This window comes from Oreochromis aureus, linkage group 10, assembly GCF_013358895.1.
Source record: "Oreochromis aureus strain Israel breed Guangdong linkage group 10, ZZ_aureus, whole genome shotgun sequence".
Taxonomy (NCBI): domain Eukaryota; kingdom Metazoa; phylum Chordata; class Actinopteri; order Cichliformes; family Cichlidae; genus Oreochromis; species Oreochromis aureus.
In genome coordinates, this window is record NC_052951.1 from 29,988,921 (window position 1) to 30,016,771 (window position 27,851).

The 27,851-nt window shown below is 40.9% G+C and overlaps 3 protein-coding genes across 5 annotated transcripts in view; 1 reads left to right on the forward strand and 2 right to left on the reverse strand.

Moving 5' to 3' along the window:
• The window catches only part of pof1b (POF1B actin binding protein), a 33,304-nt gene extending 30,356 nt beyond the window's left edge, over positions 1-2,948 (reverse strand). The window contains exon 1 of one of the 2 annotated variants that reach the window (XM_039618696.1): positions 2,271-2,948. In XM_039618696.1, the coding sequence (XP_039474630.1) occupies positions 2,271-2,648 (378 nt within the window). In that variant the 5' untranslated portion in view covers positions 2,649-2,948. The remainder of the gene's footprint in view (positions 1-2,270) is intronic. The other variant, XM_039618697.1, reaches the window with a different exon arrangement.
• A 2,034-nt stretch (positions 2,949-4,982) lies between these two features.
• Positions 4,983-17,305, forward strand: LOC116328484 (putative monooxygenase p33MONOX). 2 transcript variants are annotated; one of them, XM_031750290.2, is made up of 9 exons: positions 4,983-5,128; positions 6,313-6,436; positions 6,559-6,625; positions 10,761-10,936; positions 11,013-11,124; positions 11,532-11,659; positions 13,361-13,464; positions 13,591-13,775; positions 14,792-17,305. In XM_031750290.2, the coding sequence occupies exons 3-9, from the start codon at positions 6,601-6,603 to the stop codon at positions 15,001-15,003; spliced, it is 942 nt and encodes a 313-aa protein (XP_031606150.1). In that variant the 5' UTR covers positions 4,983-5,128; positions 6,313-6,436; positions 6,559-6,600; the 3' UTR covers positions 15,004-17,305. The 2 variants fall into 2 exon arrangements, with proteins under 2 accessions (XP_031606150.1, XP_031606151.1); XM_031750291.2 differs by having other exon boundaries at positions 14,795-17,305.
• A 711-nt stretch (positions 17,306-18,016) lies between these two features.
• On the reverse strand, positions 18,017-24,020 carry LOC116328499 (rho GTPase-activating protein 24-like). Its single transcript, XM_031750307.2, has 9 exons — positions 23,959-24,020; positions 23,762-23,875; positions 22,992-23,199; positions 22,787-22,919; positions 22,581-22,654; positions 22,337-22,458; positions 21,302-21,536; positions 19,647-20,579; positions 18,017-19,363 (listed from the first exon to the last, which is right to left on the reverse strand). The coding sequence occupies exons 1-9, from the start codon at positions 23,984-23,986 to the stop codon at positions 19,123-19,125; spliced, it is 2,088 nt and encodes a 695-aa protein (XP_031606167.2). The 5' UTR covers positions 23,987-24,020; the 3' UTR covers positions 18,017-19,122.
• Between the last annotated feature and the right edge of the window lie 3,831 nt (positions 24,021-27,851).

Consider the following 27,851-nt stretch of genomic DNA (forward strand, 5'->3'; position numbering starts at 1 on the left):
GAGAAATCGGAGCTCAGGCTGAGTGTACTCAGGTGGCAAAACCCAAGAGACCTAGAGCACACTTGGTACTGATCATGAGGACATACTGCTAATAATGCCATATCGTATTTTGCCAGCGACCGAGCTCTAAGCTGTTTGTTTTACTGGCAATGGGCCAAGCTGGCAAAGGTTCCTTAATCCTTGAATAAATGTGGGCAGATAATGCAAGATATTTAAAGCACATTATTCTTACCTCTACTATAGTAGCTTTGTATACTTCACAATTCAAAATGATCTTCATTTATCATAGTTAGCCTTTGGCGTCTTCTAATTGGCTTCACCTTACAAACTGATGATTTTAACTACAAGTGGACGGTGCTTCTGTTCTCACAGCCAGAGTCATGTGCCTGAGATGACCATTTTCCTTTCTGACCTCATAAAGAGCTAAGAGCAGAAAAAACTGCCTTTACCTGAGCATTAAGAGGAGTCTAGAGCCTGAACATCTGGGTCATACATTATCTGCCTTTTCAGCATGGCGATAATTTACTGGATAATCAGTTAAGAAAACTAAATACTGTAATCAGAGTATCTAAATAAACAAGTTAAACAACAACAATTACTTAATACTTGACAACTGCTGACACAGACAGGTTTCACCTTCTCCATCTGTATTTTTAGCCTTTTATTTGTTTAGGAATTCACTAGCAAATTTTGGAAGCACTGCTGACCCAGTTTTACTTTGACCCAGTTTAGTCGAGATGGGTAAAAACATACTTTTAGAAATAATAATACATGCACTCATGACTGCTACCTGGTTTGGCGTATGTATCATGCTCTTGTGCCTCACTCTTCTAACACATGCACCTTTTTATAGAAGCAAGAAAAGACCCACACATCAACAACTACTAGTTATTCAACAAGGCTAGCAGCCCCCTTCTAGGAGATGTTCTGCAGACACGGTACAATGTGCAGCTTCAATGTGAGCGAATGGTTGTGATCTCTGTGTTTTTATATAATGAACAGAAGTTATTGTCGTAATACAATAAGTATTTATGCACTCGTGCATTTCTTTAAAAATATAAAATCAATAAAATAATGTTACAAAAATCTCAACTAAATGTTTTCTGGCTTTATTCTGGATATTTACTTTACTCTGTATATTGTTTTTAATCTAATGAAGCGATACACATGACAGATTTTCACTCTGCTAAACCCCACTTTAAAAAAATAGCATATGTAGTATTGTAATGGGAAAAGCTCAATTTCATATTTACATAGTAAAAATCTAAATTTCTCCTTCATGCTAGCAAATCAGAAAAAGTGTCTTCAACTGCACAAACATCGCCTCACCCTTGAGAAAATTTACAGCACAGTGAGAGAAATGAGAAGCTGATGCCATATTAGGAACATGCTTACATGGCTAATGCTTTCCTGATGGCTGACCCATACTGTCTGCACACAGCAGCCTTCCTGCTCTGATAGCTGACTGCAACTTAAACCAATCACCCATCTAAAGATGCTTAACAGCCATGTGTGAGCAGAAACAGATTTATACCAACACAACATCTAGTAGATCGCATCAAAACCACCAAATCTGTACTGATACTCATATTTAGCATTTTATGCTATGCTTAGTTTTAGTAAGTGAAGTCAGTTGGGGAAATGAAAACATATAACAGTAACAGTATAACAGTATGAAAAATGTCTGAACCTTTTTGTGTTGACTGTCACGTCTAGTTTATTTATATCCAATGTAAGTAACAGAAAATGGCCCAACGTGCTTTAGAGACAGGCACATTTACATGCCAGGCCTAAAAAAAAAAAAATCTAAATACATGAAAAGTTGAAAGGTGTGTTTTGTTGTGTTAACCATTTAATGATAGTTATTTAGTGGTCATTAAAATGTCTGATGATTCATTTCAAACATACATGGAAAACAAATCCAAGTAATGTAAAAGCAGTGGTAGAAAAAAGTATTTTTATATTAAAAAGAAATCCCTGAAAACGCTGTGCTGCCTGAAGATCTCTGATTTCTAATGAAGCTTCTGCAAGGATCTCATGTTTTGGAAACTCTCTGTGGTGTTTTGTATCACACCAAAAAGAAGAGTTTAATGTGGGTGATTATTGTGGGTATTGCAAATAATATATCTTAAGAAACCTTCATTCTTAGTTGCTGTCAGTAAACCATATTCTTTTTTTGGTTTGCCTCCCAGTATTTCTTGGACTTTTGAACTGACTAAATAATAAGAGCTGTGGGGGGAATCTGGGATGAATGCGCGCATGGGCCTCACCTCTGTCGTGCTGAGATCCTGGTACATGTAGTCGTTTTGGTTGCTGATGCTCAGCTGTTGCATATTCTGCAGGTACATCGGGGACACCACCTGCTGCATCATAGGCTGCTGCATCACAGGCTGCTGCATCAGGACGAAGGACTGCTGCTGCTGCTGCACCGGCACCAGGTACCGCAACGTCCCATAGCCGGCGCCGTTTACCGCGTACGGCACCGCGGACACCTGAGACACCTGAGACATCGGTGTCACTGACGACACGGAGCTCCCGGAGAGCACAGGGCTGGTGGAGACAAACTTTGTAACCATCGGCTCCGGAGAGGCCTGTAGATTCCTGAAGCTGGTCGTCGTCGTGATCGTTTTCTTGTTCATCTGAGACATCTTGATGGATCGACCCAGAACGTCACAAAACCGACGGAGAAACAACTGAAGAGGGGAAAACGCGCAGCGGGATAAAACAGCGCAGGTCTGTCAGCGCTGGCTGGGCGGAAGAGTCGATCCACCCGAGTTTAACTTCCACCTCTGCCGAGCAAAGTCTGGTCAGAAACTTACTGCTTGGAAAGGAAAACCAAACTCTTGAGGGAGGCGGGCGCTCTGCTCCTCTGTATGCAAATCCTGGCGTACGCGCCACACAGTGGGAGGGCGCAGGGCGAAAACGCTGCTCACGACTTACAAAGTTCAAACTGACTGCGCTTCGTCACAATGGCCACATAGTTTGGAACCTGTAATAAACGAGTCACCACCACGCCCTGATCTTGGCTGTGCGGGTAATGTGTGTTGCATGCTCCTCCAACACTCCCAAACACTTTACCTGTAGACCTGTCCTAAATGTTGAAGAGGTGTTCTCCTTTTATTAATGTGTTGTATGTCAGGTTGGACTCTATTTCATACTTAAGTAGGTTAGGTTGTACCTGAAGAAAATACAGGTAGCCAGTGAAGTTTGACATTGAAATGATGCAAGTCAGCCGCTAGGCGGAGACAAACACCCACTTATGATACAGGCAAACACTGAACAAATAAAACAATTACACATATGGTAAGCTCAAATGTAAAAAAAAAAGGTAAATGGCCTGTATTTATATAGCGCCTTAATAGTCCCTAAGGACCCCAAAGCGCTTTACATATCCAGTCATCCACCCATTCACACACACATTCACACACTGGTGATGGCAAGCTACATTGTAGCCACAGCCACCCTGGGGCGCACTGACAGAGGCGAGCACACATTTTAGTAAAACAGTGCGTATTAATAAACTCCATGACAATAAGATGTTGCTTAATTTTTGTTTTTGTGAAATTGGTTTCTTTAAATGTTCAGCACGGCTGTAAAATTATATTTGACCAAGGCAGAGTGTAGACGTGTTTGCAGTATTATTACTATTTTGTAACACTTTTTTACTCATTAGCTGTGTTTTTATTTACATTTACATAATCACATATTTGAAAAGTGTAACTTTATTTGCTTTTTGAATGTATAAAAATGAGACTTTATAAAAAAAACAATAATAATAACTCTGTAAATTAATCTTTGTAGCATTATTTCTATTGCCTTTATTCAAAAATAACATGCATTTCTTTGATTCTAGCATTTAAATGCTGGTTATAGAATTTAATAATATAACTCTTTAATAAGATGCATTATGTTGGACCACGCTATTGCACTCTTTCCTGTAATACTGTGTTGCCACAGCTGATCATCAGGTTATCCCGCCCTATCCCTAGCATCCTCCTCTGTTACACCAACCTTCTGTATGTCCTCCTTCACTACATCCGACATTCAGCATCCTACATCCAGTGTTTCCTCTGTTCCACCTCTGCACATGTCCAAACCAGCTCAGCCTTGCCTCTCTATCTTTTGTCACCAAACTGCTCCACCTGGGCTGTCCCTCTGATGTATTCACCTTCCCCCTTCAGGATTCTTCCAATGAAAATTCTGACATCTTCACCGTTGCAACCTCCAGCTCGACTTCCTGTCTTCTTCAAAGTACAAAACCATTTCCAAACCATCCATCATAGCAATTCTCACTACCATGTTGTTAACCTTTCTTTTCACTCTTGCTGCTGTCTGTCACAAATCATCACTGACACTCATCTCCACCCACTCCACACTCTCTTCTTCACTTCCTCTCCTCTTGTCTGATTTCTGTTTAACAATACTTTTTATTTCATAATGTTTGCCCTTATTTTATTTTTGTTTTTGCTGGCTTACTTAATTAAAACATAAGCCAAATATCTCCACTTTGGTCTCATCTATCCAAAGGACATGGTTACACAAGTCTTGTGGTTTGTTCACATGTAACTTTCGAAACCTAAGCTGTGCTGCCATGTTATTGTTGTTGTTGTTGTTGTTTAAGAGAGAGAAGAGGATTTCTCCTTGAAACTTTCCCAAACAAACTTGTTTAGTATTTTTCTAATTCCTCTCTCATGAACTTTAACATTTAGCATGCTAACCGAAACCTGTAGAGTCTGAGATGAAGCTTTTGGGCTTCTTTTTTTTCACGTTCTCCACTTTCGTGGTGTAGCCTAATATGTCCTGTAAGTTATATTTACTGTGTAACTTCAACATATTTCTTTGAATAAATGTTAAATAAATCGTATGTTTTATTATTATTGTTATTATTATTATACATTATACACCAGTGTCCTCACAAGTACGGAAAGGCACACGTGTGAAGGCCAATTCTCGCGATGAGATGAGAATGCGCGAGAACAAGCAAAAGGAACCGTCAAGGAAGCGGCTGTTATTTATCGAGCCCAATAATGGCTGCTACCCAACAAGTCTGTTGTTCTCTTCGCGCACTGGTCGACATTGGGCGGTCATCCATATTTCAATCGTCACTTTGAAGCCGTCATTACCTCCGGTAAGAAAAGGCAAACAAAGCAAAGCTAACTTTGCTGATAAAACCGCTTTAAAATACCGTCAGTCGCCAGCTGTTTTGTGTCTTTTTGTCCAGCTCAGACTGGTTCCGCTATCTCGTTCCGCCAGACTCCACTCAGAAAATAAATAACTGAACTATGCTGCAGGGTTTGGTTTGTTCTGTAAACGTGAAAGCCTCAATGCTAGGCTTTTTTGTGAATATGTAACAACCACTCTCAAATTCGGGAATGTTTAAAACGTGCCAAACAGCACCAGTTTTAGTGAAGCTGTGCTAAATTGTTATAGACCTATCTATTCTCTTCGACCTGCACATTATCGGCGTGCAGGAATCTCATGGCATGCTATTGGCTCATTAATGTCTGAATTTAAAAACATGATAATATGTGATCCCAAAAGCAATTGTACAGCCATGGGGCGGTTACCTTTAAAATATTAGACTATAAAATATGAATTTCCTCTGTGGAGTTCTGCGTGTGCAGGGCAGTGGCCTTTATTACGGCTAACCCTGTGACGATTTCTCCATATATCTGCTTTAAGCTTATTTGAATTCATCCTGTGATTGGAATTCTCAGACAGATGAATTTCTGCATGATAGTTTGATAAATTGTCCCGGAAGAGGTCGCAGTTTTTCTTATTTCCAAGATCACCAGTCACCTCTGCATCCACCCAGCCGTGGTGTTTACAGTGTGGAGGATATGGCGTGCATGTTTTTTGATTCATGTGGTAGGAAATATGTGTTTAAGGAAACCTTCAGAGTGTGCCTGATTGAAATCTAAGCTTTTATTTTGAAGTGGTCATTGCCGGTGATGCATGCACCTTGCTGCTGCAGCAGCGATTATGTAATCCAAGCCTGTCTGCAATCATCCTCTGGAATAATCCTGCAGGCAAGCGGTGGCTATGTCAGTGTTATAGAACAGGATAATGGTCTTTACTCATTCATGTCACTGTGTCTTTCTCTGTAGCACTAGAAGTTTCTCTTTCACTTTGACAGGATAGTTGGTTTTGAGGTCTGCCTTTAAAAACATCTTTTACAACATTACAGTTTCATAAAGTATTGTTGTCATATGCAACGAAGGATGTTCATCCTCTCTAATTTAGTGTAACAAGGGTTTGCCTTCAAACTGAAATTCCTCACAGCTGACCTTTTGAACTCTGGTGTCTCTGTAGTTGCTCTGCTGGCCTTGCTGCTCTCCCGCAATGCATTGCCAGAGGCGTTTCTGTGTGTCTCACCAACCATCATAACAAAACCCACCAAGCCACCTAGTTTACACCTGTGCAGCAAAACGGGAAGGTAGGAGTCTGCTAACCATTGTTCTACTCTTTGTTTGTGAGTTGCTGTTTTAATTAGAGGCAGGTAAATATTTATGGAAAAACACATGTTGAATCTCTTTTCTTCTTTTATTTCTTTTTTAGGTCATATTCTGGTTTAACTTCTTCCTCGTCTTTACTCCAACCATGTCTGGTTCTGGAGATTTACCAGGTGAGTAATTCCTATGACAGTAGTATTCAAATTTCAGTCAGGAATAGTTTTCCATTGTTTGGGTTGGGCCATTCTGTTCATGTATGCAGAAAGAATAGTGCTCTTGCAACTATGTGGAAACAATCTGAATAAGGCTTTTATTTTGTGGTATTGTTGCCTGTTTGGGAAGAGAGTAAGCCTTGTTTTAATCCTTCTAACTACATGTATATTTCCTCTAGATGTGTAACATGCAGGCAATCATGAAGTTACTGTTTTGAAAAGAGGACAACTGCAGTTGTGGACTACATGAATCAGTTTTTTTCATGCTTGAAAGGTGGTTGAACAAGCTTTGTCCAAGCAACATGAATGAAGCCATTTGTCAGTTAGACAAAGTTAAAAGTTTGACTGTTTTTTTTTTTTTTGTTTGTTTGTTTTTGGACTTACCCTTAACCGTAAACCTAAATGTAAGGCTTAGCTATCATGGTGTCAGTATGACATACTGGATTTCCCCATGTTTGTGTTGTTCTTACAACTGAAAGATGAATATTGTTCTAGGATCAGTGTTACATATCATACCAGCCACATAGTTGAGATGTCATAACCTTAAAAACTTTAAAACCAGTGTCACAAGTGGTAATTCTGGGTGTGCAACGCAGTATTTTATATCCACAGATGAGACAACCCTTTTGGTTTTTGGTTTTTGGTTTTTTTACATGTTACACATGATTATCTTTGAGGCTTTTTACCAAAAAGAAAACTTAAAAAAGCTTCCTAACACATGGTTGATGTTTGTGGGGTGGGGGGTGTTCTTTTGAAGTTTTGCCTTCAGTGGCAGGAAGACTTTCAGAAGTCAGGTGAGCTGATATAAAGAGAAGCAGTGTAAGGAGCAGCATGTGGTGGATGAATGGACCCTTTTAACACAGGAGACTGGCATTTGGGTCCGGGTTAAAACGAAAAGTCAGTGCTGGCTTAATATTTTTAGACTTTATATATTTTATTTTATGCTTTTAAATTTAATTTTCAGTTGTTGCTTGTTTAAGTGCAAACGTGTCAGGTGGATTTAATCCAGCAAGGTCAGGTTTAAGAGAGGACCTGGATTTGAGTTTATACCTTTTTTGCAAACATCCAATAGAAAGTGAATTCTTTTTATTTTTTAAGGTGTGAAAAATGCTGCAGGCTCTCCATTTGTGAATCATAGAACTGTAAGATGCTCCCACTTTGCAAAATTATTGCATTCTGTGCTAGTTTTACTGTTTTTAAGGTAAAATTTAGGTTGAGTATTAACACAACAACATGATTGGTTAGTTCTACCAGCGCAGGAATCTCAGGTGGTGATTAAAAAAAGAAAATCCACATTGAATTTTGATAACTGTGAGTACAACCCAGTGAATACCAAGCTCTACATGATTTCAAGATACAGCAGATTAATGCTTTGAACCTTAATGACAGTGTAAACCTCAGCCTTCTACACCTGCTATGAAGACACACAAAAAAATCTGCAGCTTTCTGTCATCATTGCTTCTGAAAGTTGCCTCTAACAACCCGTTCGTAACTTTCTCCTCTTTAAACTTTTTTTGAGCTTTGTTCCATTATTTTATTTTTCACACAAGTTCAAGTTTTCCTTCCAATGCAAATTGTTGGCATGTGACTGCTGCCAGTCATGGTTTCTTAGTTGTGGTTTAGAGATCAGGAGTTGTTTTTGTTTTTCTACAGAATCTGGTTAAAGCATGATATTTTTTTTTGTTTGTTTTTTAAATGAGTCATGCAGAAGAAACTTTAAAAATGTGACATATTTTAAGCTTTGATTTGTAGCAGCAAACCATACTTCATAGATGCTTAATTGAATAAGATGAAGTTGAATATCTAATCAGCACACTTGTCTTTGCAGCATATTGCTGAGAAAAATTGCATAATTTTGGCATCTCTCATCCTTACAGGGAGAGAATTAAAAGAGAATTAAAAGGTTATCAAGGTGCTTTGTTTCACTTCCATGTTTTTCACGTCATTGTCCATATGAAGGTACTTGCAGTGGCTTCACGCCCACCCTACAGTTTGGAAGTCACTGCCCTGCACTCAGAGTGGCGCATTGAGCAGTTGCTCTCCAGATATGTCTGGTAACAGAACAGCTTACAGCAGCTCATCCAAACAACCATGCTCAGCCCCCCTCGGCAAGCACATTCACTATCTGAAGCTGATAAGCTAAATGATTGTCCAAGTAGGCAAAGAACAGACACATGGGCAAATATACTGAGATTTATTGATTTGTTAGTAAACTGATGTAATAGACTGTAAATTCTGTAGGTCCAAAAATAGTTTTCCCACTCATTTCTAGGGATGGGTATCGTTTAGGTTTTATCCGATACCGGTGCCAAACCGGTACTTTTGAAATGGTGCCGGTGCTTAAACGGTGCTCAAACCGGTGCTTAAAGAATGGAGAACATAAAATTGGTCCAAAAACCTCTCATGTTCAGCTGTTTTTTTGTAAAAAGATAACAATGTTATCCTTTTCTGCAGCTATAGGGCATATATGGTATCACTCTTGGCTGGAAGCAGTGCTTAAACAATGGAAAAAACACAAACTTTGTCCAAAAACCTCTCATGTTTAACTGTTTTCCACTTTTCTTTGGTCAATTTAGCCTTTTGGCCAGGGTGAAGGGAGTATCTGCCATCAAACAAGAAGACAGCCGCATGTAACTACGACGGTGTTTGCTAGTTCACCTTACATGCATTAATGTAATAACGTGGTTAGCGTACTCAACGTTAATTACACACAAACAACATGAAGCTACTCACGCAGAGGAGAACGACTGCTGCTGCCATCATCATCCGTCATCATTTCTGCTACGCTGACAGGGCTAGGGGCCAGGACTCTCCTCTTCGGGTTTTTGGGGGATGTTGCTAACTCCGGGTCCAATAACAGGCACCACACCCGCAGTAGATGTGCACGGTGTGAGGTCTCGCTGCAAGCTATCAAACACGGCGCATTTCTCGGCTTTAAAAAAAAAAAACGCTATGCGTCGCCAGGTCTTTTATCACATTTGAGGTGTTACCTCCTTTGACAGTATCACAGTATCAGCTTAAAGCACTTATTGCAGGCTGCTGAGTTTGCATCTTTTGCTGTGAAGTACAGCCAGACTTTTGATCGCTTCGCCTTGGGCATTTTTAATCTGTAGCTCTGCTCTAAAAGAACGTCACGTACCTGGCCCGCCTACTATCCTCGGAAGCGTAAAATGATTGGCTAGAATTGGCTCAGGAAAAAAAAAAGCACCGAAATAAAGCACCGAAATGTGCACTGCTTTTCGGTCTGGTTACTACCGTTTATGTCAGAACCGGTGCCACACCGGTACCCATCCCTACTCATTTCACATCACTGGGATGAAGTGAAGAGGGTAACTGCCAGGATGGCTTATGATGAATTCTCACATGTTCCTGCCCACATATAAAAGGATTGCACACATTGTTTTGTCTTCCCCAACAAACGCAGCTGAGCAGATTTCAAGTTAACACATTTATACTGAGTCACACTCTGAATCACAGTTTCATCAGCTATTAATATCTGTATGTACTATGGTTTTGTTAATGTTCCTGACACGAACATTAACAAAACAGATGCTTATCACAACATTTGCCTGAAACTGGAACTTCCAGCAGTAGCAGATATTTCACAACAGTCAATCAATATGATGTAAACATTAGAAAACCTACAAATATGCACTGTCCTCAGGTTTGCTCTTTATATACCAAACATGTTTTTTGGGTTTGGGTTTGGTTTTTGTTTTTTTTTTTTTGTTTTTTCTGCCTTAGCAATATTCATAGTATTTGAAATACTCCATGTGTTTTAGGCATGGTGGAGAGGGCAGAAGGCAGGGTACATGATAGATAATTAGCTGTGGCGTTTCCACAACAGCACAGTCTAACACGACATGGTCTTAGCGGGTGAAAGGTCGCCTTATGTCTGAGCTGACCGTGTAGGGCACTTGCATTGTCATGAACCTGTAGGTAAGCTTCAGGGCTACAGTCCACACAACATAAAGATCGAACCACAATCTCAAGCAGTGAATGTGGGAAAACAGATCTCAGAATGATTTTGGAGACTGCACTAGACGAGGGAGAGCTGTTGTTTAGTCCCCATTGGGATTATTTTTTGTGTCTGCAGCCATTGAGGGACCCGGGATGGGTGGGATGAAGCTTCCTGTCGGAATGACCCGACGTGCCATCAGCTATGACGACAATCTGGAGGCCCCCATGTCCACACCGCCCCATGACATCAGTATCAACAACCTGTGGAAACGACCAATCATACCCGAAAGGAAGTTCACACACCTGGCTGAGGTGACACACGCGTCTGCTTTACTATTAAACTGCCCGTATTTTCAGTGCGAGGGTGCTGATGATGTTTTCCCACCAGGAGGATGAGAGTGGTGCGAGTCAGTCTGCAGCGCAGGACACCGGAGCCTCTAGACCACAAGCTGTGGTGAAAACCAAGGCTTCTTCCATCATCATGAATTCTCTCATCAACAGTATGTTACTCCTGTTAATGATGATATTCTGTATTAAGGGTGCATTTATTTGAGTGAGTGTTCTTGACAAGTTTGATCAAATACTACAGCAGGGACGTCAAACTGATTTTACATCATGGACTGGATGAAGTGGTACAATTAAATTCCCCTTTTTGTCAGTTTAAAGAGCTTTAACTACACATTTAATTACTGAGATATTTCAATATGCAAAGAAGTGTCATTTCAACAACGTCATTATTAGCATGAAAATGAAATAATACTTTAGGATTAATTTGTAAGAAGAAAATGTGCAAACTTACAGAAAAAGTTCTGGTGCAAAGCAGTTTGTTTACTCATTGTTTGAATTTATAATAATTGTGCATGAAAATGCATTCACATTAGAATCAAACTGTTTTCCTCTGTTTCAGAGCAAACTCAGGATAGCGTATATAAGTTTGAGCAGACGGCGGGGCTCTCTGACGCCGGCTACACACCCCACAAAGGCCTCACAGCTGAGGAGACGAGACACCACCATCGCGTGCCCGAAACAATCCAGGTCAGACATGCGTATAACCCGTGTGCACCCAAAATGCAGCTGGTTACTACTCATTGTTGTTAAATCAGCCTTGAATTGAATTTTTACTTTATGCCACCAACCTGGTTGATGGCTAACGAGATTGCTCACATAACTGTTTCCACCAATTAAATGTGCAATGTGGAACTGAATCCATAAATTCCCACTGAGAAAAGACCAGTGCCAGTCATCAGCAAATATGCATTAAACCATAAAAATTTTTTTTATGGCCGTATCCAATGCTCCATTCGTGACCATCAGAATGTACCTTCTCCATACAAGGCTGTGGTGAGCAAGCTGTTAACATAAATGGGTCAACTACAGTTCAGTAAGCTGCTGCACCTGTTGTTACTGGTTTTAGGCTGTATCAGTGAACATCAGTGGACTTTTGTATGCTGACACATTTCATTTAATTCTTGTTTGGCTCACGAGTTCTACTGTTTGAGTGGGAGTTTATTATCAAAGGGCTCCAGCTGTTTTTAGAATGATATTATCATAGACTGCACATAGATGATACCCAGCAGGGAACCGAAAACTAAAAAGAAGCCAATGCACACACACACATGCGCAGGAGACCATAATATTTGTCAGAAAATAACATTTAAACTTCTATTTAATTTTATTTATATAACCCCACATTAAAACAACAGTCACCTCAAGGTGCTTTATATTGTTAAGTAAAGACTCTACGATAACAAAGAGGAAAACCTCAACAATCAGACAACCCCCTATGAGCAAGCAGTTAGCAACAGTGGGAAGGAAAAACTCCCTTTTAACAGGAAAAAACCTCCTGCAGAACCAAGCTCAGAGAGAGGCAGCAATCTGCCATGACCAGCTGGGAGTGATGGGAGGAAGACGGGACAAAAGCGACACTGTGGGAGTGAGATGGAGATTAATAATCACTAATCATTAAATGCAGAGAGGTGTATAAACACTTAGTGAGTGAAAGAGGCGAGTGAAGTGCATCATGGGAAACCTCTTTCAGCCTAGACGTATTGCAGCGTCACTAAGACAGCCCCAACTATATGCTTTTACAAAGCCTTATCTTAAAAGTAGAGAAGGTGTTTGTTTCCCAAATCCAAACTGGGAGCTGTTTCCACAGATTAGAAGGCCTGATAGCTGAAGGCTCTGCCTCCCATTCTACTTTTAAACACTGTAGGACCCACAAGTAAACCAGCAGTCTGAGAGAGAAGTGCTCTGTTGGGGTGATACTGTACTACAAGGTCTTTAAGATAAGATGGGGCGTGATTATTCAAGTACGTATATGTGAGGAGGAGGATTTTAAATATTGATTCTGAATTTAGCAAGGATCCAATGATGACCTGACGTTGCCTTTGAAGGAACTGCTGTTTCAAACACTTCCTCTTTCGCTTCAATTTTTCGTGCTTTAGGTGCTTCAGGGTGTTCTGCCTTAGCTGCTTGTTATTACAAATCCTTAAAAAGCGTAACCAGGGACATAGTCTGCAAATTAGCTGTGGCTAGAAGTCCTACATATACTGTGTCGGTTGCATTTTTGTTTAAATGCAGTGTTATTTATGTGTTGTCCCTGATATAAAAATAACTACAATACAAATAAAAGCATTTGCTGTGTAAGCAGTATGTTTGTCTCAAAGTGAGTAAAGTAACTGTTACATTTTCACAGAGGTCAAAGGTTTATGGTGTGTTTTGTTGTTTCTATTGTAGAAACTCCAGATCCAGAGCATGGAGGCCAAAGAAGAGCGCCAGAGCTCCTCTGCCCACTCCACTCCATCCAACACACCCCACAGCTCCCCTAAACCACAGCGCAGGTACAACCACGCACTTATCACTCAGTGTCCTCAGGTCAACAGCCTGTTTCAGCCTGCCCGTCTAAACCCAACAATGTGACAAATGCTAAAAACCTAACCGTGTTTACACTTTGTGTGTTTGTGAAGAGGCTGGTTTGGCAGTTCGAGTTCAGAGCTCAGTATTGCCTCCTCCTCCAACAGCAGTTTGGACATGGCTGGAGTAGACGTCGGGGGAGGAGGAGGAGGTGTAGTTGAACGATGGGGTGTCTTCGGACCTCGACCACCTGTCCATAAGTCGACCTCTGACCTGGGATCAGACTCCACAGCTGCAGGTAACAGCACTGCCTCAGTGTGAAGCCTGTGAGAATGAAGTGTTTGCTTGTTGTGTGTAAACAAAACTTGAAAAAGGTCCTCATCAGAATTCCCATGAGACGTGTTCAATACAATAAACAAAATAAAGACTACAAACATGAAGCGCTGCGGTAAGAAACTAAAATAACCCCTCACTATGGAACAACGAAGGCCTTTATAACCAGTTCAGTCCAGGAGTGGGGTTAATGGGTGATTGAATGAACTTCAGACTGACAGTAAACACTGAACAACATTCAGGGCTGACAACCCTGAGAGACTGATCAGTCATTGGCTTTTAGCAATGGCAAGCTGAGATTTCTTCATCGCATTGATATAAAACTACAGCTTACCGATGACTTTTGAGAAACTGCGTTTAGGTCTTTACATGTGGGATGTTCAGTTTGAATCAGAGACTTTTGAAATCTTTTTCCCAGGATGACTTTAGGTAGGTAACCCGAGGAAAGTAATATGTTTGCAGGGACCTGAGTGAATGAGATTTTTTACAGGTTAAAGAATTTTTTTTTTTTTCAAAAGACGTTTCTTTCAGAATTTCAGAACTTTTATAGAGTTTGTAAAAAACTGCCAGACAGCTGCTTTATATTTATAGTGTGGTGGGAGAATCAGAGCTTCTTTATTATTAGTACTATTGTTATTTAGGGCTGAGGGGGTTTTCTTGAAGATGGAGAAGTAGTTTTGGGTTTGTTTGTTTTGGGGTTTTTTTTGTGTGTGTGTGTGTGTGTGTGTGTGTGTGTGTGTGTGTGTGTTACACACGCAGTTATAATGGGAATTATTTATTTTTATTTTTCTTAATTGCCTCTGACAATGAATTCAAAGCGATAATAATTTAAAAAGAAACCATTATTTGTGGACACACATAAAATGTTTAAAATGTATTGATTTTGATTTATGTATTTTTTTTTTTTTTTAAATATTGTCACTTTATATCAACCACCTTCTGAGCCTCTTGCAAGTTGTGTTATCATCTTTTTTTTCCCAGCAGGCTTTGCTCTGCAGGCATACCGTGGCGCTCAGAAGCCGACCCCGATGGAGGTGATGAAGACGCAGGCTCGACTGGCCGACAGCGCTTCCATTCAGAAGGTGTCTCCACCCACAATGGAGATTCCCACGGTGGAGGGTCGGCAGCATGGAGCCCGAACACACAAGCTCAAACCCAGAGATATGAACATCCTGACGCCCTCCGGCTTCTGAGAAGGCAGCTGCCTGACGCTCAGACACCACAGGTCCCATGAAATGATGACGTCCTCATGCTTAGTTCAGTGTATTCCAGTTCCCTTTTTTCTTTTTCTAAAGTCCAAATCTTTTCAAATGTTACCCTGTTTAGGTTATTAACGCCCTCAATTTGAGGTCAGGTTACTCTTCCAAATATAAATCCAACAGGTTTTGCACTGCCTAAAAAGTCCTGTATAAGTTTCTGTCGTTAAGCCATAGTTTTACCCACCAAGTAACTACCTTGGATCTGCGAGTGCAACGCTATTTGCCACACAGGAGTTAGATGGAGAATGTTGTAAACAAACCTCCACTTAGTCTAATTTAGGTGGCTGAGCTGTAAGCTAAGCACCCAAACTGACGGTCAAACATCACAATTTACAGAACGACCTCCTAATCAGCTTTGACCTACAGTAATTATTGTAATTATCCGCAAAGGGTTTTTGGTCAGTTAATCCAAGCTCGTGGTTTTGCCTCAAAATGAAAGTAAATCTGACTGACCTGCAGGTTTACAGCCTAGATTATCATCTGACCTGCCAGACAAGAACTCTTGCAATCATGTTTCAATTTAGAGCTTTTTTTTTTCTCCACGTTGTCCAAAGGCTTAAACGTCTCTGTCCTGAATCATGCTGATAATGACTTTTTCCATTCCTCCATAGATTTGGGGGTGAGCAGCTTTATGTAAATATTTTTGAAATATCAACTGTGGAACTTAAACTATTTCATGGGACCTTTTAACAGCAGCTCTAACCACTTCAGATAACCACTGTGCTGTCCACTGTCTTTCCCATTTAAAAACAAACATGGTTATATACATTTAAAAAACAAAAAAGAAAACAGTGATGCATATTCAGTGTTTCTTGGATGTAAAATCAAACTCATTGACCAACCAGGTCAGCATGAATCACCCCACAACTAAATGAAGAGCTTATGTTGGTGAAGCTGAAACTGAAGATGATTGCGATCCAACTTTATAAGTATCATATACTAACGCACTTTATCCTCATCGTAACTTCTAACTCCACCCCAGACCCTCTGCTGTCACGCAGCCCTCCAGGGTAACGAAGCTAAAGCTTCCTCTGATACGTTCTGCCTGTCACTAAAATATTTTTCTTCCATTTTGGGATGAATAAATGTAAAAAATTCCTCGGGTGTAGTTCAGTATCAGCCAAAATAAACAGGACAACGATTCTCTAATTATATTGTAACAAGTTTTGTCTCAGGAAAATTGTCAGGCTCCTCCTCAAACGTTCCAGTTGTTTCTTTTGCAGAAAATGGCTTTTGTTTTGTTTTGTGGGATATTTAATGTGTAGATTGAAGTTTGTTTGTTTGTTTTTTTTCCACTTCCTCTTTTGCAAAAGATTTTATTCCCCTTTTGGGTATGAGAAAAAACTATCTTAGTAAATTTAGGAAGAAAAGCTAAACAATGGGAAGAATTCCTGTTTGTAATTAGTGCTTATTAGCTGATGTCTGCCCAGTGAGCATCCTGCAGAAACCGTCACAGATGCGCTTTCTGCTTTTGGCAGTTTTTTGGGTGGGTGGGATGAAATGTTTTTCATCTCTAAAGAGGCCTTAATATAAGAGAAAGTAAATGTAATGCAAGGTTTTATTTTACGTCTCTTAGTGGTCCTACAATGCTAGCTTACTGGTAATTATCGATGTTATATGCAAAGTTTCTGCAGGATGATGCATGCTATGCTTCTTAGAAAATACTGGGCGCTGTAGTTCCACCGCTAAATGAAAAGGTAGATCCTGGTTGGAGTTTCTGATGATGCACTCTTGTTATGAAGTGGAAACGGTCACTTTGCTGGGAATAGATTCGGCGTGTTTTGTACCACAGCAGTGGACGATTTCATGAAGTGGAAAGTTCCAAGTCCATGTCATCTGCCACCTGTAACTCTGCTGTGGTGTTTAGTCACATGTTGTTTCCTTTTGGTCCTGTGTGAACAACCCTGGACACAAAAGCAAACGCCCACACTGTTGTCAGCTGTGTAGCTATTAAATGACTGTTTTTTTTTTTGTTTTTGTTTTTTTTTGTTTTTGCTGTTATTTTTGTTTATGTTCACAAGTGCTTTGTGTTTAAAGTGTGACCCTTTAAATCTTCCTCCAGACCGAAGCATCAGAACCGAACCTCTGTATGTACGTGTGACTCTGTAGTAGTGACTGAAGTAATGTTTGTTTGGTTTTTTTTTACCAATTAATGGTTCAAAGAAGTTTTCCTGGATTTTTAGTCTCTGTACAGTTTTCTTCTCTTTGAGAATAAATGTTACACTCTCATCAGCCACGCAGGAGTCGAGGATTCATTGCGTGTGTTTAAAATTTGTTTAGTCAAACATTTTAAACGGACCCTGCTGCCAGAACGGTTACATTTATCTGTTCACTTTATAGCCTGTAAATAAAAACAGTTAGATACACACAGTGACATCACCTAATAGTTGTTTGTCTCCCACATCCTGCTGTGTCATGCTTTTAAGTTCTAAATGTTATCATAATTTCTAAAATGAACATTTTGCAGACTTTAAACTCCTGATTGAGACAATACACTCAACAGTGTTTATTGCAATTATGGATCAATTTACAGTTATGGTGGTCTCCTGATTTACAACTGAATTTAATTTGGCTTCATTTTCATAGAATAGAATAAAACTTTTATTATCCCACGGATGAGAAATTTCAGTGTTGCAGAACTGTTACAGCAAGGAAAAATAAAATATAAAAGGAAGACACAAGGTGGTCCTATATACATAAGCAACCCTAACTACGTCTGTCTTTTATATACTGTTGTTGTTGGGGTTTTTTGTTAGCTGGTGGATGTTAGTATGCCATCCTGTAACCCATCTAAGGTTTGGGTTTAGGCTCAGTTAACATCCACTCTGTTTCATAGACCCCCCACACACACACACACACTTTTTTTCTTTGAAAGTTGACATCTTTAAAGTTCTGAAGAAGTGCTACATCTTCCTTTTATAGATGGTCTGTGGCTGACTGACGAGCAAGAAAGAAAAAAAGATCAAGTGAGTTTTTATTTTAACAAGTTTTTTTTTTAATTGTTATTTGGAAATGCGTCGTCATGCAGTCTTCAAGTTATTTGGCACACTACACTGTAGAAAGAAAACATCTCCCCTCTGCTTCTGTTGCAGGCATCTTGAGCCTCAGAGCAGCGTGAGTCAGTCTAGTTCCCTAAAAAACTGAAGTCATGTATAACCACATCCAGTCCATATGCTGTTTACATGACGTAAAACAGCCAGTGTTGGTCCACCTGACTCAGAGATCTTTACAAAGTAACCCAGACTGCTCTGATGATTTGACCAGTGAAACATGAATGTTATTTCAAAACTGTCTTTCCATTTAGAACAACAAAGCTGATACCGGCTCACTTTGATGAAAGACTTTTTGGTGAAAGGTTTTTTAATTTTGTAGGATGAAAAATATGTAAGTGAATGTGAGCCTGTTCAAAAAGATCTATGTGGTTTATGGATGCATGCCAACAACAACCTAGAGATGATCACTGAAAAAGCACTTTAGCTTCTCTTTATGGTTACTGTTTACTCAGCAAGAAACTTTGGGAAAGTCAAATCAATATCAAAATTCTAGATTATGCGTCCCACGTTGTTCCACACAAACAGTCTTTGTCCTACATTTGTTTGTTGGGATCTGGTCACCTGAGTTCTGACTTTCTGAATATCCTGACATATTCCTCATATGTCAGGTCATAATCCACATCAGGAAGCTCTTGTTAGAATATCTCTGAGGTGTATCTGTGACTCTGCAGCAGCCTGAAAATCCAAGAAGAATGTCGAGTAACTGGGCAGCGATAGATCGAGCAGTCCACCTAAGCATAGTTTTAGAGAAGACCAGCATTAGTGTTCCCTCTACTACATGGACACAAAAAGTGAACAAAGCTGGAATTCTTGGAATTCTCTGACATGTGGTCATAACACATCGTAATCCAAGCATCTCAGATGTGTGGGTCATCTGTGACGTTCTCCCCAACTTGGAGAAGGTCGATGTCCACGCTGAGAGCGCTTTTCTCCCCTCCTCCTCTCACACTGTTTAGCGCCCTCCCTTCCAGGCTTATCCAGATCTGTCAAATACAGATCTTCAGATACTCCCTCCAACTCTCCCTTTTTTGTCTTCTTCACTTCTCCTGATATCTCCATACATCTGGAAAAACAGCTCCATGTCTCTCTGCAGTTTGGTGTTTCGGCGGTCGGCGTCTGCTTTGGCTCGCTCCATCTTACGAATCTTGATTTCAGCAACACTTTGGCTGCGCTTCTGCTGCTCCAGGCTGGCCCGCAGGACTGCAACCTGCCTCTCAAGGACGTCATTGCAGCGCTCCAACCTGCAGAGACACCATAAAACGTGGTGAAGGCTTTAAGCAAACACTAGTGGCATGCCACACTGCCAAACATCAGTTTTAATTATTATATAGGATCATTTATGCTGATTCTGTTAAAAGGGAGTTTTTCCTTCCCACTGTCGACAAGTGCTTTCTCATAGGTGGTTGTCTGATTGTTGTGATTTCTATTATTGTAGGCTCTTCACCTTAAAGTGCTTTGAGGCAACATGATTTGGCACTATATAGATAAACTGAATTGAATACACTGAAGGTATTGGTGTCTCACCTCTGTATCCGGGTCTGGTACTCAGACTTCTGCTGGGCCATCCTTTGCCGCAGCTCTGCCAGGAGTGAGTGGGTGTCCCTGGGTTGTAGATGATCTTCAGCCCCCTGGAGATCAGGAGAACCCGAGGGAAGGAAGACATCTGAGCTGCCTGTACTAAGAGGGCTGCCACTGCGTACTGAACCCGAGGCTGGAGAGTTTGGGTGGTGGATGTGGTCGTCACTGTTTTCATCATCATCCTCGTTGCTACCTTCTTGATCGTCTTTGTCACTGTTTTCCTTCTCTGCTTCCTGATTTGAAGGCAACCCTCCATTTCTGACTGGACTAACTACACTGACATCATCACTGCTTTCATCCAATGGTAAAACCTCACAGGAAGACCATGAAGAGGAATCCCTCATGTGCTCCACTTCTTCAAGCTCTGCCTCATCTTTACCAGTTCCAATATGGCCTCCGGAAGAGTTCATTTTCAAATGTCTATCAGTGACCTCCATCATCGGTGGGTGTAGAGACACTCTGCTCAGATTGTCATAGGCGGAAGGGGTGCTCTCCTCCTGACCCTCACTGCTGCCCCCACTGGCTGTTTCTGGCACTGCACCCTCTTCCTCAGCACCAGCAGAGCTCCAGAAAGCAGAGCTGGCCTCTCCTGGGCCTGGCCAAACTTTGGTCCAGCCCATGAGCTCTGGTCTGGGCTTAGAATTTTCTGGCACCTGGAAGCTGGTTTCAGAGGCTTGAACATTTGCAGTGGGTGCTATTTGGTGAGCGTTATGCTGGTGACAGTCGACGTTATGTCTATCAGAGTGGTGCTGTATGGGCTGACTGGAGGAGGGCGTGGGGTAGAAACAGTTCCCTGGGTGGGAGGAGGTGTAGCGATGTCCGAGATGTCTTTTCGGACCGGAAGACAAGTCTGATTTGGCAGCAGCTGAGAAGGCACAGCTAGACAACAACAACAAAAAGTTAGAATTTGAAGTTGAGGCACATTCTTGCAGCTGAAATCATTTTACTTGCAAACTTTGCAAGGTTTAATGACATCAGCTGACAATAAATGAATGCAAGTAAAGATGTGAAGGAAGAACAGGTTGTTGGGATAGACACAAAAACTGGGGATGATTATGTGGGATCCATCTCTTGCACAGCAAGTATGTGAGCAAGGCTTAGATAGAAGAGAAAGTCTGGAGGAAAACTGAAGAGGACAGGTACCTATGGCAAGCAGGTGAGGTGTGGGTGAAGCCACACATTCTCATTCCCAAGACATCACAAGTTGATACTTGGTTAGAAACCCGGTCTCATCATATATTAATTATATTTAATTTTACTTATTTAGCACCAAATCACAACAACAGCCACCTCAAGATGCTTTATATTGTATAAAGCATCTGTGTGTATTAGTGTGTGTGTGTGTGTGAGTGTCTTTCCTCTTCCCTGGTATCTGTGGTGTAGCTGCTCCCTAGATCTCTACTGTATTTGTCATTAAAATTTGTGTCTATCGAAATATTACTAATCCTTACATTAAGACCTATTTGTAAATTTCCATAATATTTCATGCAGTTTGTGAGTACTGACTTGGTACCCAGAGCACCCAGAGACAGTGTACGTTGTGAGGTTTCCACATTGCGATTGTTAGCTGATGGTGAAGTTGTTGAGCAGGTCCATTTTACCTGGAGCTCTCTGCGTCTGCAGCAGCCTGTCCTGTCTCCCTGAAACGCTCCGCTATGAGAGGCAAAGACAGCTGGCGAGGGCAGGGCAACGGGTGGAGATGAGGCTGCTTCAGAGCACTTGGAGATCCATGTGAACTTCTAGATGGGCGGGCGTAGATGGGTGGAGGAACTTTTGCAAACAGAGACTCGTGTTCTCTGATCAGCTCTAACATTAACACCTGAACCAGCGCTGCACCTAGAGCACAGACAGATATTCTCATTAGACCTCGCTGCTTGTGTTCACAACCTTAATCAGATGACCACTATTGTATCGGGCTAGTCGGGTGTGTATGCTGCTCAGTATGTTCTAATATTAACTTAAGGAAGAAATAGGCACTGGCTGCAGCACAAGGAACAGAATAGCATCACAGCTAAGCAAACAGGGACATGGAGTCATGCAGCTGACTAACTAATTTGTGAATTACACTTGTAAACGATGACATGATCTAAAAAATTTAAAACCTTGGGATACCGTACGTATTAAAATTAATATTAAGATTCTTTATTTGTCATTATAGAAAGATACAGTTGGATTTCTTTTGGTGACTATCAACCAACGACAACTGATTAAAGTGGCTTAAAAAACTCACATACACATTTTATGATGGCAACATACAGAAAAACGTCACCTCTGTAAAATTGTTAAATCGAGCTTTCTGGCTCTTTCTGGTGTTTTGAAAGTGAGTTGTCAGTCACAAAGAAGACACGCCCTAAAGCTTACCCTGCTTTATCATCCATCTAACTCTAAATATGGGACCATAACTTTTAAAAATGAGCTTCATGCTGTACTTCAATTTAGTGACTAGTGAAAAACTGATCTTCAGGTTGATCAGCGAGGTCATAACCATGAGATGAGTAGTAGAGTCCCCCCCTTGTGGCCAATAGTAATCATGACGGTTTATGGCATTTCTGCATTAACTTCTCTTTTCAAACTTGGAGGCTGTCTGCCTTTAAAATAAAATCTACACATGGCACAAGTGTTCATGTCCTGTTTACCTCCCACAATGCTTTGTGGGTCTTCAGCTTTGGCTCGGAGGATGTTTGGTCCAAACACAGTGGCCAAATTCTGGACGCCCATCTTGTTGGTGCAGGAGTAACTGTGGACCTCATTCAGAAACCTGCAAAAACACACACACACATTTCCAGTACCCATGACAAGACTAACCAAAAAACACTCATTCAGTTTTACTACTATTCTCTAAAATAGAGTGTGTGTGTGTGTGGGGGGGGGGTGTCTTACTGGCAGATAAAGTTGAGCAGGTTGAAGTTTGCAACTGGTAACTCATGAAGAAGAATTCTTAACTCCCTCAAACCCTGAGAGAAGGAGGAGAGCAATGCATCAAGGTGAGATGTTAAACCACTGAAGGCCAAATTAAGAGTGCAGATTTCCAGGGGTGAAGCTGCTTTTAATCAGACAAATTGCTTGATGGTGCAGTGTGCAGTTACCAGTGTGCGGTCACTTGACAGCTTTTGGCCACAGAGCAGGAAGTCCTGGTAGTGGCTGTAAGGAACCAGCGGTTCAGGCAGCTGTCTGAGGTAGAGCTTCAGCAGTGATGCCACCGTGTGGACGTCTGTGTTACTGCAGATAAAACGCTTTATAAGAGAGCTGATCAGAAGAAAAGCAAAGGTAACACGCAGAGAGGAACTTTACCTATCGAAGGATGGCCTCTCTCCTGAATCGAAAGCCTCCTGCAGCTCTTTGACTAAACTGGCCCGTCCAGGCTGGCGAAACAAGCCCACTTCATGCAGGCCTCGCTCTCGAATGAAGGTCACGCATTGCTCCACCACCAGAGGAACCAAACGCACCCCATAACGTCGCTCATACAGCACCGTTTCCTCCAGGCGCTGACCAAAGACCCCTGCAAGAGGAAAAGATTTACTGAGTGCTCTCTCTGAAGAGTCTTCAAACCATAAACAATAATAGGACTTTACAGTGTTAGGTAAGACTTGTAGGTGACCTTGCACATCACATAGCTCTAGTTGCATAGTCACATTATAAAGAGGTCTTGCTTTAGCCATTCTTCATTTAACCCCTTCATGCTCACTACTGCTGCATTTTACATGGGGCCAGCCCAGATTACACATGTACAAACCACTTCCTGGAAACATCGCAACAACAACAGCAATATCAACTGTTCCTTTGTAGTAAGGAAACATTTAAACAATAGATTCTTACACTTCAGTTAATATCTTTTTGGCAACACGAGCAAGAGGCAGGGATGCATGCATGAACTGTATCTGGGATGCTTACAGCGCCAAAGTGTTGTGTTTATATAACAATACATGTAATAATCTTCTCACATCTTAATCCTTAATCTCAAATACCCTTCATATTATATAGAACAAAACCAAACTAAAGCAGGATATTTTTAAGCCGTGTACCAGTGAAGAATGAGAAATAAAGCCAATGAATACATGTACCTGTGAAAGGGATCCAGACTCCCTTGTTAAGGCTCTTCAGCCACTCGTCACCCTGACCGGCGCTGTTGGATAAAAAGAAATAGGAGCCTGGGCTGGCCAACACATCTCTGTTACCTACAAACACACAAATGTGGAGATTTTAAGGAGCTTACTCAGGTCAAGTCTGGACTTGTTATAATAAATCCAGATATTATTACCTATCCTCATAGTACTTTTATGACACATCTGATCATAATTTAAAAAACAACTTTATTGCACTTCTCTTATGCTGTTTAATGATTATCACTTGTAAAAGCAGAATAATGGTGTGACGTCTGCATTTCAGTCACAGGGTTTACAGTTTCATTCACAGATGCTGCAGCCTCACTTTCACTTCTCTCTCTGCGCGCATTTCTTCTTTTTGTTCTTCCGCTCGTCTCTGAGATGTGGAAGTGGAAGGGTAGGTCAAATCACAACTGGCTGGAAGCTCACTAAACAAAATGGCTTACAAATTAAAATTTAGTGAGGCTGGAGCGTTCAAGTTGCTGACTGAGTGGGTGGGTAAAACACACAATCAGGCCGGATACATATTGGTCAGATTTTGAGCAGAGAGAAAGCGAACAAGGTAGTGATTGAATCAGAATAAATATTTCAAGTAATTTTGCAGCGGACCCAGAGACATGAACCATAATGTTGCTCTGCCAGCAGTTTGGTCTGGATGGGTCATTAGTGACTAACTGTTGCGATATTGGGTTCATGTCATTTTATTTGAAAGTGTTCTGTTTTATTCTGTTATCGTTCATCGTGATCGTTTGCCCCTCCTCATTAGTTTCAGCTGGGTTTAGGCTGTCACACCTGTGCCCAGTTAGTCATTGGTCTCCTCAGTGTATTTACATTTATAGTTATAATGATGAACACGATTTTGTTTTGAGGAAATTCTATATTTTCTAACGTGGCATTGTTGTATTTTTAGAATAGTAGTCCTGTGTAAACTGGACTTCAGCAAAGCAGCACTGTTGTATCTCTCTCTCTCTCTCTCTCTCTCTCTGTATATATATATATATATATATATATATACATATATATATATATATATACATATATATATATATACACCGCAGTGTCACATCCTTTCAAATATGCATTAACCTTCTGATATAACCAGCATCAGGACACAGAGACATCTCCCCACTTTAATCACTGACTCTTGACACTTTCCTCTCTCCTCTCGTTCTTTCATGCTCCACTGTCTGTACTCCTCAAAGTCACATGAAATCCACTAAAACACATAAACCCACACATCGACACCTCTGATAGGAGTCTGAAGACCCTGACTCAGCATTTAACAAGTGTCACTCAAGGGCAACACACACTAACTCACACAGCTGGAGTTTGGGAGGGATTAGTGAGTAATATACTCATGGTGTATGTGTGAGTGTGTGTTGGTGTGTCTTACCTTTGTGGCCCGTACTGTCGTGCTTCCAGGACTTGAAGCAGCTGAGTCCCATGCTGCAGCACTCCTGCTTTGATTGTAGATGCGAAGCACAAACTTCACACGGCAATGAGGAATTTTTTTGAAGACTAGTAACTGAATGTGAGCATTTTTGAGAGTGCAGTTGCATAAAAATGAAACAAACAAACAAACAAACAAAACCAGATACTTCTAATTTTGCTGTCGTTGCACTTACGCTTCCTCCTATCAGCACCCAGTTTCATCTAGAAGTATTTCAGTCTGGTTTTGAACATCTTGGTAGCTCAAAAGGAGTTGGAAAAACCTTTAAAGGGGGTATTTCTGGATGGACGTGGACCATGACATACACAATCTTGGAAATGTCCTTGGGGGAAGGTAAACTTTAGATTCTTGGTGGATAATACTGCTTAAAGAGAAGTTCTGGTAGAAATATTTTTAATATGAAATTCCAGATGGAAAACTGGCCCAGCAGGAAGCTTTCTTGGGATGACTTCAAGAGTTTCAGAGAATTTAAGCAAATAGATCAGTTCAGATTTTTTTCTTTCTTGTGTGTCTTCTTGTTTTCCTCTTCTATTACTACCCAGTTTTAGTTAGTAGAGTAGTTTTGAACTTCTTGGCACGCCATAAAGACTTCATACTTGTTCAAAAAAGACTTCAGAAACAGACATTGTTGATGGAAAAAGACAACAAAACACATGTTGTTGTATAGACTTTGGTCTTTTTTTAGTGAAAACTCTTGCAGAGATGCATTTGATGAAGAATAAACCTCAATTTCTTGATGAATACTGTATCAAATGTACATAAAAAGTAAGTGATCCTGATAGTGACAGAAGCTTAATACTATATGTCATTTGGAGAACTGTTTTTTACAAAGAGCTTCCTTCTTAAATGTAAAGATAATCACACATTTCTTAAAAAGAAGTCCAAGTGGATATCAAACCTTAAATATAGGATCCAAATGATTCAGTTCCTCTTGAAGATGATTTCTTGGTGGATATTGTAATGTTAAATGCCTTAAAAGAAAGTTTAAACCAAAGCATGAGATCCAGAGGGATATTAAACTCCTGGAAACCTCAACTTGGCCTTGATTGACAAAAATTTCGACAAAGAATCTTGTAAAGCTGCTGTTCCTATCTGTAAACAGACATGTGTCTGAAGCAGAGCTTTCTTGTAGATGAGGGGTGTGAGATCTTAAATTCAAATGGAATAATATCTCATGGTTACAGAGCCTCTTTCGATACAAGATTTCAGCTTTGCTGGACAAACACATTATGGGAGGTTCTTGGAAGATGTCTGTTCTTCTTTAAAGTTGTCATGTTAAATGAGATTTCTAGTGGATACTACTGGACATTAAGCAAAGGGAAGTTCCAGTATGCTGCACTCTTTCCCACCTCTGCAAGCAGACAGCTCATCTCTCATGCTCTTCTTAAAATAGTTTTCCCTTCTTCTTTTGAAAATCTTCACTGGGCTTGCGGATCTTGTGTTGATTTTAGGTTGTGACTACCTAAACAAAAAACAATCAAAATTTTTGGCAACTAATATTTTTCAGCCATCTCTGCTCTGTGAACACAAATAATCAGCCGGTTTCTTAATAATGAGAAGATAATTGGAGTGTACGAGGAAAAAATGCATAGCAAGCAAGCACAACCTTCCAAATGTTCCAAGTTGCCTGTTGATGAAGCTTCTTCAAATAGCTGTTTTCTCCTGGCAGAACTTCTGTTACATGTCAGCCATTACCCCAGCAGATTTCTCTATATCCAGAACCAAGACGTCCAGTCTTCATTTTTCCTTTTCCTCAGACAGCCATGAACTCATCACTACCTCCAGGAGTGAAACGTCTCACTTTACTTCCTGTATCTCATGATGACTATTAACGGATCAGCATGATTTCCACCCGTCTTTCCCTTTGCATTTTTTTTAAATTTTATATTTTCTTTCAGGTTAAAAAGTAAAACCATCTATCCCCCTCCCCATTTTCAGTCCCTCCTACCAGAGAATCAAACTACTCCATCCTCTATCTGGAAAGACACAATCTTAATACTTATTCCTGCTTCTCGTCTCCCTCTTCACGTCCTTTGCTTTATCTGCTTGTTATCTTGCAGTCTCGCTCCAGTTACAGTCTACACATCTTAATGTCCACGTCATTGCCAGCCCTTTCCTTCTTCTTCCTCCTCTCCATTCCTTTCTATCTGTATCTCTCGTTGTCCCTCCCTTTGTCCCCATCCAGCTTGTCCTTCTGTCTCATTCTCACTATACCCCCTCTCTCTCTCTGTCTCTCTCTCTCTGTCTCTTAATTTCCCAGCAGTCTGTATGCCCCCACTTGCCCCCCTCCCCATTTACCTCATCAATAACCATAGTCTCTGTGTGTGCGTGAAGGCTGTGCATTAGGAAAATTGGTTCACTGCGACGCAGTGCTGTTTTACCAAAGTAATCACAGCTGATGGTGAGAGAGAGAGAGACAGAGAGACAGAGAAATGGAGAGAGAGAGATGATCTGGCTCAAATTCTGCTGCTGCTGAAGTATGGCCTGCTGCAGAGAGTGTGCACACACACACACACACACACACACACACACACTGGTACCATGATTCAAGCGGACATTAAAGTAAGAGAGGCTGGCCGGTCCAGTCAACTTTTGAAC

Coding starts and splice junctions, on each gene's coding strand:
- LOC116328484 (XM_031750290.2), top strand. CDS start 6,601: ATGTCTGGTTCTGGAGATTTACCAG. Junction 11,660..13,360: donor GCGTGCCCGAAACAATCCAG/GTCAGACATGCG, acceptor TTTCTATTGTAG/AAACTCCAGATCCAGAGCAT. Junction 13,465..13,590: donor TCCCCTAAACCACAGCGCAG/GTACAACCACGC, acceptor GTGTTTGTGAAG/AGGCTGGTTTGGCAGTTCGA.
- LOC116328499 (XM_031750307.2), bottom strand. CDS start 23,986: ATGTGTCATAAAAGTACTATGAGGATAG. Junction 22,655..22,786: donor TGTCAAGTGACCGCACACTG/GTAACTGCACAC, acceptor TCCTTCTCTCAG/GGTTTGAGGGAGTTAAGAAT. Junction 19,364..19,646: donor TACCAGACCCGGATACAGAG/GTGAGACACCAA, acceptor GTGTCTCTGCAG/GTTGGAGCGCTGCAATGACG.